An 11,418-nucleotide genomic window follows, 5' to 3' on the forward strand; every position below is an offset into this window, starting at 1 on the left:
GCAATCACACAGAGATCATTACGTAGAACTCACATACCACCTGTGCAACTAACGATACATGTAACCACTCGCAGCCAGGCGTGGCGTGCAGACCACATACTCACACCTTGTGCAACTGTGCGAGTGACGTGCATTAAGACATACTTCCTCCCTGCTCTTGGAATTGAAGAAAAAGATAACAGTACCTTGTAGGAGTTGAACCTCCTTCACGGAGGTATAACAACAGCTAACAATTTAAAGATGTTTACCTTGTTGACAAGCTGCTGAGGTTTTCTGTCCAGCAGCCTCTGATATAAGATGAGCCAGTAGTCCTCCTGTTCCTCCTGTCTGTGCCTCTCCATCTCAACCTGACAACAGCATGGAGGTAAATATGTTGCATCAAAAACACAAAAACACAAATGCTACATTAGCACACAGATAACTGATGTAATATAAGTAAAAAAAGGTTCCTGAAACCAAAAAAGTCTAGGGTCGGCAGGTTTTTGCAAGGGTGTATTGAATGAATACAAAAGTCACTGTGACAGCAGTTGAAGCTAAATAACGTAACAGACTTTGTTCCAAAGTTTGATTTAAAAGACGGTTTGACTCAAGCTTTGACAAATTGCCCCAAAAATTCTTGTTTAACTTAAAGCAGTCACATGATAAGTAAACTAGCAGATACAATACATATTGCATGATACCTCTAAAATACTATAAGGCAATGAGCAACACAATGTATTATCTAGTACTGGTATGAGACTCAGTCCAACAAGTAGTCACTGCGCAATCATATGATATTCAAAGTACATTTGATTTTACAAAGTACATTTTGATTTTACAAAGTACAATTTTACCAAGTTTTCTCTTCTTTGAAACAAATTCATGGTCAGACTTCATTGCTGGTATCTAGTATGAGTATGAATTCATGAAATCACCAACAACCCTATGTAAACATTTTGCTTTCAAATGACAAATATCATTATTGATCTGCAAGTGGTATGTGTAGAACATAATACGGTATTGTAAAATGAATGAAATTTTCATCGTGCAAGTATCTCAGAGTCACTGCAAAAATGACTTTACTGCCTTCTGCCTGCCTAGTACACTTTAATTTGTTTTAACTACAAACCTAAATCATTGTAAATATTGTGATATCAAATCCCATTCAAATACATTAACTGTCAATCAATTAAGTGTTGCAGTAGTTTTTTTAGCAGAGTGCAGTATGGAAAAAATGTTGAAGATATCTAAATGCCTATGGCAATTTGATGGCCACAGCAAACAAATCTGACAGTTGTGGTTGCCATGACGAATGGATGGATGCTTACCAGCCTTTTCTTCAGCTCCTGTTCTCTGGTTTGTTTCTCCTCCAGCAGCTGTACCAGTAAGGCTGTCAGAGCTGTCCGCTTCTGGCACAGCACCTCCTGCGGAAAAACTCAATTCTTCACCTATCTTGTATACATGACATAAGCATCACATGGCCACCTTAAGTCAATAATATGATTTAATTTATTTGCAAATCCATGCCCGTAGGCTAATTGCAATGATACAGACAGTGAAAAGTAACAAGTGTCTATTCTAAATACACACACGTCAGCTATCTATGTACATGCTTCTACTTTCTTTACTGGGAGGTTTGACTTCTTCTTTGGAGGCAGTGGCTGATGAAAAGTCCCACTTCTTTAATGATTAGTGGGTTCTGTGATTTTAACAGAAATATAGTTTTTTTGAGGTCTACTAACTGGTGAAAAGTTGGAAATATTGTTTTGATTGTGTCAAAAAGGTTGTTTCTTTCGTCCTCATAATGGGGGCAGTTACATATAAAATGTATTTCATCTTCCACTGCATCCGTCGCACAGTATTTACACAATCTATCTTGAACTGGCACTTTTAATGATGACTATATGGTACAATACTAATTGCAGGGCTCAAAATACCACCTGTATATGCAGGTTAGTGCAGTTAATATTAGAGTTGTGCCGGTATTTCTGATGTCTACCTGCACCTAACCAGCACTGGTCCATATACTGGGTTTTATACATAAATGCCATATGATGTAGTATATGGGAGTACATTTTCCAATAAATCATGACCCAGAAAGCATGCATATGGCTGGCTTGGCTTCCTGAATAGGCAAAACTATTCTGCAAATACTATGCAGTTCACATAGAGTTACATGTAGGGTTTGCCCAAAAGAATGTAAAAATGACCCTCAAGCCACCATCTTAGCACTTCATGTACCAATGTACTGAAGCCACTGGCATGTTATATTTCCAATTATGTAATACAAGAAAATAAAGATTAGTTGGAAGGCACAAGAGATGACTAAAAGGAAACAACCTTTTTCTCAACTGAAAGAAAGTTTTGTACTAACCTGTTCCATGTCCATTCTCAGTGCCTTCTTCTCCATCTCTACCAGAGTCAGTTGGACTAACTGCTGCTCAATAAGTGCAATCTACAACAAAGTCATGCAGTCAGAGATGTACAAAATGTATTGTAACAGCATGAGCTCAAGAAAAACTAACAATGTACCATCATAATATACAGCATTCGTTCACCTTTATCCGCAGGGTAACCTATATGCGGTGTTGCTAAACAGGGTATCCAAGGATATCAAGTCGATGGATGGTAGTTTCAAATTGTACTATAATTTTATGATAAATTTTCAAAATATTGAGTTTGACACCATTATCTGTCGACTTCTTAAAAAGAACAGATAAAGTTTACCCTATGGATAAAGGTGAACTAGCGTTAGTAGCTGCAAATTTCATGTGTTGGTTTTAGATTATTAACGGATGTGAGTTACAAAATTTAATGTATGCAGATGAGCACCTTATTTGCATACTTAGAGCATAGATCACCCAGGAGCACCTTTTTTGCATACCTGAGATTGATATTACAAACCCTAAGACCGTGTTTGCGTTCACACTAAAAAAAAAACTTCCCCTAGGTCTATCCACCTCCCAGAGGTAGATCGTGAAGGATTCGTTTCAACAAAATCCAAGTGAGTTGGGAGCGTTCACACTGATAAGGATAACATGTTTTATCCGGATCAATTTTTTGAGTGTGAACGGGATCTAAGATTGATTGTATTGAAGCAAATGTTAGAGTATCCAGACACAAAGTTGGGAACCATGATGATGTGCTGACTGACCTGACCAGTGATCCTGCTGTGTTTCATGTCTTTCTCCAGCTGCAAAGCTTCAAAAGCCTTCTTCTGAAACTCTTCCTGTGGGATAGGCAACAGGCATTGTCATCGATAAAGTAACATTGTACTCCTGAGTATATTACATATTGTTTAATCAGAAACTGCATTATGCCAAAAAGCAGTTACTCAAGCAAATAGATATGATTTTGGAAATGGTCAGACATTTCAGACAACAAGGTACTGTAAATACATTTACGTTCGCGGGGATTTAATTTTGCAGTAGCGGGAAAAAGGACTTTTCGCGGTGGTTTTAATTTCGCGGTAACACAATAGGCTGCAGTCTAATACCATAATAGAAAAATGTTTGCAGTGGTTTTAAGTTGGCAGTGAAGTGGTCACCGTGAAAACTGCAAACATTAATCCACCGCGAACATTTCTGCATTTACAGTATCTTTTGTCAGTGATAAAGGGTGTATAAGAAATAAATTATAGTGCGGTATGCCTTAAAAATACTGACGAAAGGCATCAGATGTTTGTCTAAAATGTCTGGCTGTTTCCAAAATCATATCCAGTTGCTTGTCGGTGAGTAACTGCTTTTTGGCATATCTTATTACCTGGATGTCTAACCTTCATCGACAGAAAAAGCATTAATCAAGCTTTCATGTAAAGTACTCAAATACAACACAAATATTGCTCCTATATATACTTTGTGTCTACAGTCAAACCTGTATTAGCGGCCACCTTTGTATAGCAGCCACCTGGCCATAGTGGCCACTTTTTGTCGGTCCCTTGGATTTGTAATGATTAAGAAATAGGCTTAGCGGCCACCTGTCCAACACGGCCACGGACACACAATTTCCGGTCCCGTTGATACAGAAACACTGCCTATTGCAACCATACTGCAGCCTTATGTCACCCTGCACCGAGTTTGAAATTGTAGTTTGCGAGGATTTGGAGTTCCTGACAGGGTCATTTTGGCGGTAGCAGAAGGTATGCATGCCTTGAGCATTAAAGTGCAAGTCTTTGTCGGTGAATTTACCGATCGAGGCTATGTTACTTGGTGAGAAAGATTAGTGGGAACTGAAATCATGTGTAGCTTGCTCATGGTCAATTGATCAACATTTTCTCTATAGTGGCCCCCTGTCTATAGTGGCCATATTTCTCCAGTCCCTTGAGTGGCCGCTATAGACAGGTTTGACTGTATTTGTGTGTCAATGAGCACCAAAGTGTGAGGTTACCTCTTGTGCCATCCTGTGCACCAGTGCTGCCTGGTTCTGTTGTTTCCCATCCAATAGGACGTCTATCCTGTCAGACTCATCACTCACACTGGGAGGAGACAGGAAAGTGTCAGTCAATCATATACAATATCATACATGTTTACATTCATTATCATAATTATATACTGTGTAATCAAATATGTAACAGTAGCACTTAAGCAGTCATACAATACCCACCTGCAACATGCCAAAAAGATTTGAAATATGAAAACAAAATTGCAGTGAAACATGTAGAAAATATAATAAAAAAAAAATTTCCATTAAAGATGCAATCAAAAGTTCATGGGTTGTTTCCTTTTTGCTATACACTGTACATACTGGGTTTAGGGTCCAAGATATAAGGTATCTTGCACTATAAGTAAGAAACAGCCCTTTTCTGTCCAGTCATGCACTTCCAGGGCTCTAGCCAGCGTCCGTTTTTACGTCAATTGACGGAAATTTGCTGCGTGTGACGGAAAAATTTCAAAACCAATCCGTCAACCTTGATGGACAAAAATCCTTGGTGGAAGCTACAGGCAACTTGGGGACGCCGTCCACGGCCGTAAAAGCCACACACTGTTTGTTTTGCTATTGTTATTATTGTTGACGATGTGTGTTGGCGGCCTTTCGCATACGATAATCTCATTAAAACCAGTTTTTCAAGGTCTCAGTTCAGTCTCTCTAACTCCTGGAATAGTGTTTTCGCGGTTTTCGCGACAATGAGAATTGGTTGACGGAAAAAAAATTCGAGCTGGCTAGAGCTCTGTGCACTTCTGAATAACACATAAACCCACCTGTGTTGTGCGTGCCTGGCTACAGCGTCACGTGTAGCCTCATACTGCTGCCGCAGATGTTCAAAGTTGTAGTTCTCTGCCAGCATCTGGCTCATGGCAGCTATACAACACAGGAATTAAAAATATGAGATCAACCTGAACACAGTATATTTTGTATGCGATATAGGTCTTTAAAGACCCTTAATATCACAGTAGTTATAGTCCACCATATGGATTATTCCCATTCCAAACTGCCACAATTTGCCGTCTGAAAACAACCTTAACGTTTAGCTTTAAAGTTGCATATTTTTTTAAAGAGAGAATTGTGGTTCTGACTGATGTTGTGGTTTAGGCAAACTACTGGCCATCAGCTGTTTCCGTCAACCTCAGTCAGGGATGTCTTGACAGGATCGGCTTCAAGAGGTATGCTTAAAAGCCAAGGAATGTCCGCAAATTTCTTGAGTAATGTCAGGATATGTTTGTACTACAAGAGATGTGACGGTTACGGTTACTCACCTAGCACTTCTTTTTTCCGTAGGTTCTCATGCTCCTGCTGCAGGGAACTGACAGTTTCCTCCATCTCTATCCTGGGAATCACACAAATTAATATAGTTACGTCACATGTTCTTCAAGGATACAAACACCAACATAATGCATTGACTTTTATTATCACAAATTTACTACAATCACTAGTATCAGTGTAGGTCTAGTTTCTTTGTTTAGATACATTTCTAAGAGTTGCTGACTTCAGATAACTTATCTCAGACATAATTACAATACAACATTTAGTACAATGTTTCAAGCATACAACCCTTGCAATCTGGAAAACAATATATTCCATATAAGTCACACTACATTTAGCTTGTAACTACCTCACTCACCTCTCTTTCTCCATGGCTTCCAACAAAGCTTCCGTCTTCCTTGCTCTAAAAAAAAAAGAACATGTGCATTATAATTGTCATCTAGCCTGTTGTTATTGCAATATATACTTTCATTAAGTTTCTATGATGAATTTTCTTAGGAGGTACATTTGTACCCTAGTGGAACACTGCAACAGCCAAGTTTATTTTTTCTAACAAAATAACAAAGTACCCCTTGAAGGCATCAGATTCTACAACCTGCATTGTAGCCACTCCCCACATAACAAGAGGTATTTTCAAACTGCTAGACATAATAGCACTAGCCTGACTACCATCTTCCATAGTGACCGCTGGCTCAATCCTTTAGCAAGCAAAAGGATAGAGTCAGCAGTCACTAATTTTAAAAGAGGATAGTACTCGCTACAATGGTACCATACCAAACACTGTTGACCTGGCACGTGACTGCCGACAACTGTTTATTTCATATCTTGGCCATTCTACACAGTCACACATTCATGCACCTGTTTAATACTCTTTGGATTAGAGCTCTTTTAGGGTATATCCACCATTAAGTCTTTTGAAGGATTTTCATGTTTTTCTAACTTTCGGCAAAGAGAATGAAGAAATATAATTCAAACTCCTGTGCCACTTGAGCAAAGAATAACATGCACAATAACTACATGTATCATTGTATCATGGCCAGATCATACCTAGACAGATATCTCATCTTGCTGCTGACAAAGGGGACTGGAAGAAACTTACAGTTGCCTATGTAGCAGCTGGCCGACCCATTGTATACTGTTGGATTTTGTTTGTCCTAACAAAATGAAAGTTTTAGAGTCAGACTTACTTCTCATTAGTTTCCATAAGATATCTGACCAGCTCTGCTGCACTCTGCTCAGCTGAAAATACATGTTTGTCAAGACATAATGAGTTACATGCCATTTCAGTAGACTTGTGATACAGTTCTATCTAATATTACATGTACTTTCATATGATCTAACTCAGCATTAAACTGCTTGTTAGCAGTTAACTAACATCCAACAACATGCATTATACAAAATAGATAACAGATTTCCTAAATCATCATGATCATTTTGTGTATCAACAACAAATAAAGATAACAATTCTCAACCCTAATATAGAGAAATTATAATACAATAATTCAATCTTTTCTACCTTACTAACAGTATTTACCAGTAATAAACTGAACTGAGCAAAGCTCAAACCAAACAGGCTGGCATCTTTGGTCATCATTTTCTCAGAAATGTGTCAAAGTTACATAACACAAATAATTCAATTGTCAACAAAAGTCCTCTGACAGGATCGACAAGATGACTATCTGTATTTGCATATTTCCCTGAAAATTTGAGAAATCACATTTTAGGGTTACAAATTCCTCAATTTCCAGGGAAGCATGCAGCTGGATGATTTGGTTTTCCCTCTCCACTGTGAATGCTCTCTACAGTCCAGTCTGGTATGAATGCTGCTGGTACGATACACTCGTCATGATGGCTGACAATATCACTGTCCTGCTAAGCTTCAAATGATCAGATTTGAGCCCAGGGCTGTCTACAGGACTCATCCCGTCCTGGGATGGACATTTGCTTGCTGGGATGGACAAAAATTTAACCCTTTAATCCGTCCCAAAAATCTGAACTTCAGTACATCAATTTGATGAAAAATGTATTTTATAAGGCATTTTAATTTTACAATCAACAACATTGGCTCCCAAACAATGAGTGGGACAGAAAATAAAGCTGGAGACAACCCTGTTTGAGCCCGAAAATAATTGAATTAAATGTTGAAATGTGTCTTTAGACCATACATTGTATCTGGCAAAACCTAATTCCATACCACTCTGCAGTGTGTGAACAAGCCTCTGCTTTTCCTGGTCCTTTCGGTTTTGTAAATCAGTCAATTCTCCATCCATCTTGTCCTGCTCCTGTCAAACAGTAAAAACACCACATTTTGCTCTTTCTTTCAGACATAGAAACAGCACAATTCAGAAACAAGCAAGATTTTGAAGATCTCATTATGCAATATCTCCGTAAAATATTTTGACTTTTCACATGTCTAAGACTTGCTTCATTGTAGTTTATGGGAAAACTAAAGTTCTAAATTGAGTTTTAATTTGCAATAATTTGCATCAATTAATGTGCATGGAGTTCCATGACCTTATGATCATACCCTAGTGATTCTCTAGGACCTTTGCAATTCGTGTTTTTTTATTATGCATAAATCATATCAGTTGATCATCTTCTTGACCCAAATAACAGATCCAAAGTTGTCCAAAGTATGACCGTCACAGTCTTATCCCAACAAAGAAGCTGTACATGTACTATCAGTAATACTCATTCTCACACTTAAAAATTATGAATTCCCATCATTTACCACTCTGAAATTACAATATTTTCTCATTAATCACGCAAATTAGGTATTCATTTACATATTTTTATCTATCAATGCTTCTCAGTTACATCTGCTACATGACTTTGTTTGAGTAGTCCAATTATGGAATGCATTAAGTTTGCCTTATCTATTATGTAAATTGAAAGTCAATTTCCATAATTTTTATTGATTGTATTGGGTCTTTGTACCTTTTATTGGATATCTTACATATTCCAAAGTTCACATTGACTATAGCATATATGAATTCTTGTGCATGCAAATGAGTAAGCAACACAAGACAAAGAAAGATAGATTTTCCTCATCTTTCTCTCTTGACTACTAGTAGTTTGAAACTTGAACAAATAATAATAGCACCAAATCTTTTTAAAGGATTCAATATTGTCTAAGAACGCTTGAGCTCTGATCCCTGCAAATACTGACAAGGTGGCGCAAAGTGTGGCGCAACTGCATGGTAGAGCGTTTGGCTGAGAATCTAGAGTTCCTGAGTTCGATACCCGCCGTGCCCCCGATGTTGTGCCCTTGGGAAAGGCATTTTACATGACTTTCCTCACTTCACCCAGGTGTAAAAACGGGTACCTGGCTTCGGTCAGGGAGGTAGAAAGAAAGATTGCCTTTACCTTCTGTCAGTACTGTGTGTGTGGCACTGCCAATATAAGTTAAAAACTTGAGTGCAGTGCCACATTGTCATTGTCTGTCGAAAACCAAATAGAAAACTTGTGCAGAAGCAGGGCTCTAGCCAGCGTCCGTTTTTCCGTCAATGGACGGAAATTTGCTGCTTGTGACGGAAAAATTTTAAAACCAATCCGTCAACCTTGACGGACAAAAATCCTTGGTGGAAGCTACATGCGGCTTGGGGGACGCCGTCTACGGCTGTAAAAGCCACACACTGTTTGTTTTGCTTATTGTTATTATTGTTGTTGAAGGGTGTTGAAGCCCTTTCGCATACGATTATCTCATTAAAACCTATTTTTCAAGGTCTCAGACTCTCAGTTCAGTCTTTCTTATAGCTCCTGGAATAGTGTTTTCGTGGTTTTCGCAACAATGGGAATTGGCTGACGGAAAAAAATTTCGAGCTTGGCTGGAGCCCTGATGCATTGTGATGCGTTGTGCAGAAGCAAACTTTCCCAGTCTAACAGACCTTTGCCATAACAGTGATGATGTTCTGTCTGGCCTGCGAAGCCTGGGAGAACATGACCATCTGCTCCTGGTGGCCTGCCTGCAGCTGGGCTTCCAACTCTACATGCTCACGTCTCTTCTGTTCCTGTGCATGTATATCATAAATATCTGGGTCTGAATTCTCAGCAATACAACAACTAAACAAAATAGGCAAAATCATATTTCCTTGCCATCTAACGCTAGTTCACCTTTATTCATGGGGTAAACTAATCTATCCGTTGTATTTAATACCAAGGCATTTCGGGATATCAAGTCGACTGACGGTGCTCTCAAACTGCATTATATTGAAAAAAAGGGCAATTTGAAACCACTGTCCATCTAGTAGTACGTGATATCCCTAAAAGTCCTGTTTTAGGTACAATGGATATAGGTAATACCTCGCGAATAAGGGTGAACTAGCGAACCATATGGAGTCTTAATTGTATCCATGGATAGGTGCACATGAAAAGAAGCAAACATGTATTTCAATATCCCAACTTGCAAAACTTTACTGATGTGGTTACAGACATTCAAAGGAAGATGAATGTATGAGCTATAGTGTAGGTGAAAATTTACAAGAAAACAGACATATAGTAATAACTAGAACCAGGGTTCAAAATGTCTGGTTGCCCAGTAGTGCAGTGCGACCATACAGTCATGTATTTTGTTATTCACAACTTATAGTAAGTTTCAAACTCAGGTGTGCAGGACAGGAAACTAGGTAACTCCGTGAACAAGATGGACTGATAGCCATCAAAATTTGGAGGTACGTGTGTTTACCTCTAAAAAGACAGTCACTGTTTGAAGAAAAATCTTAGACTATTAACTGCTCATACATGACTAATGAATCTCTTCAAATATAATTCACTTGGCACTGATTGAGATTAGGAGACGTGCAGAGCATTTGGCCACAATTGGTCCCACTGGGCAACCTGGATAAAGTACTAGGAAACCTGATGGCAACCATAATGAAAAGTGGCAAAACAATCAATCGATTATGACAAAATGCGACAAACCTTGAGCCTTTCATACACTAGAAATGATTCCTACATGCAAACAAAAATAAAGGAAAGCAATTCAGTAATTCAAATCAAATGGAAACAGAACATGTACATGTAATACATCAAAATGACATGAAGAAATACAATGTAAAATTTATGACATACCAACACAGGAAAAAAACATATAACTGATACTGTCTTTCACATGAAAAAACAACATTTTGGACAACTGATTTGTAACACAATTGTTCTTGTATCATATTGCAGCCTAAGTAGGTACATGGTTCTACAACATGATATATCCATACTACATGTAACAGTTAAAGATCAAGACGAAGCAGTCATCCCAGTCTAGAACATCAAACACATTCCTTTCTAGCAAAATAGACCATGGTTTTTACAGAAAATTAGATCCAATTTCAGGTCCAGGTCTGGACCTGATCCTCTGGACCTGGACCATACCTGGACCAGTACCTAACCCTTATGATGACACATCAACCATAACTACTGTGATTAAAAGCCATATGAGCTAACAATATGGGCACATGTCTTTAAGCAGTAGGTGCCTTGATAGCTCAGAGAAGCTGATGTACATGTTAAATGCTTCTTTCACTTCCACACAAACAGTATAATCATCCTGTATACATAAGAATTCATTCTTTCATATTCACGGCTTGATAACCCTATCATCGTTTAAGCATCCTCCTACGCAGGGACATCCAACAGCCAGAGTGCCTGTCTGGATGTGCCCTGCTCTTTCAACCGTCACTCTTAGTTCCTGTGGACCCCCCTCAAACCAGCTGTCAGCCAATCAGAGAATAGGCTTTCCATTTT

At 38.6% G+C, this 11,418-nt stretch overlaps 1 protein-coding gene across 1 annotated transcript in view; it reads right to left on the reverse strand.

Moving 5' to 3' along the window:
* Positions 1–11,418, reverse strand: part of LOC118420931 (E3 ubiquitin-protein ligase LRSAM1-like) — a 28,607-nt gene that overhangs the window by 6,189 nt on the left and 11,000 nt on the right. The window contains exons 12-23 of the mRNA XM_035828022.1: positions 10,600–10,629; positions 9,567–9,689; positions 7,874–7,961; positions 6,867–6,918; positions 6,038–6,082; positions 5,673–5,743; positions 5,178–5,277; positions 4,366–4,453; positions 3,134–3,208; positions 2,354–2,434; positions 1,308–1,403; positions 249–347 (exon numbers count right to left, since the gene is read on the reverse strand). Of these exons, the coding sequence (XP_035683915.1) occupies positions 249–347; positions 1,308–1,403; positions 2,354–2,434; positions 3,134–3,208; positions 4,366–4,453; positions 5,178–5,277; positions 5,673–5,743; positions 6,038–6,082; positions 6,867–6,918; positions 7,874–7,961; positions 9,567–9,689; positions 10,600–10,629 (948 nt within the window). The remainder of the gene's footprint in view (positions 1–248; positions 348–1,307; positions 1,404–2,353; positions 2,435–3,133; positions 3,209–4,365; positions 4,454–5,177; positions 5,278–5,672; positions 5,744–6,037; positions 6,083–6,866; positions 6,919–7,873; positions 7,962–9,566; positions 9,690–10,599; positions 10,630–11,418) is intronic.

The sequence above is a fragment of the Branchiostoma floridae genome, chromosome 8, assembly GCF_000003815.2.
Source record: "Branchiostoma floridae strain S238N-H82 chromosome 8, Bfl_VNyyK, whole genome shotgun sequence".
Taxonomy (NCBI): domain Eukaryota; kingdom Metazoa; phylum Chordata; class Leptocardii; order Amphioxiformes; family Branchiostomatidae; genus Branchiostoma; species Branchiostoma floridae.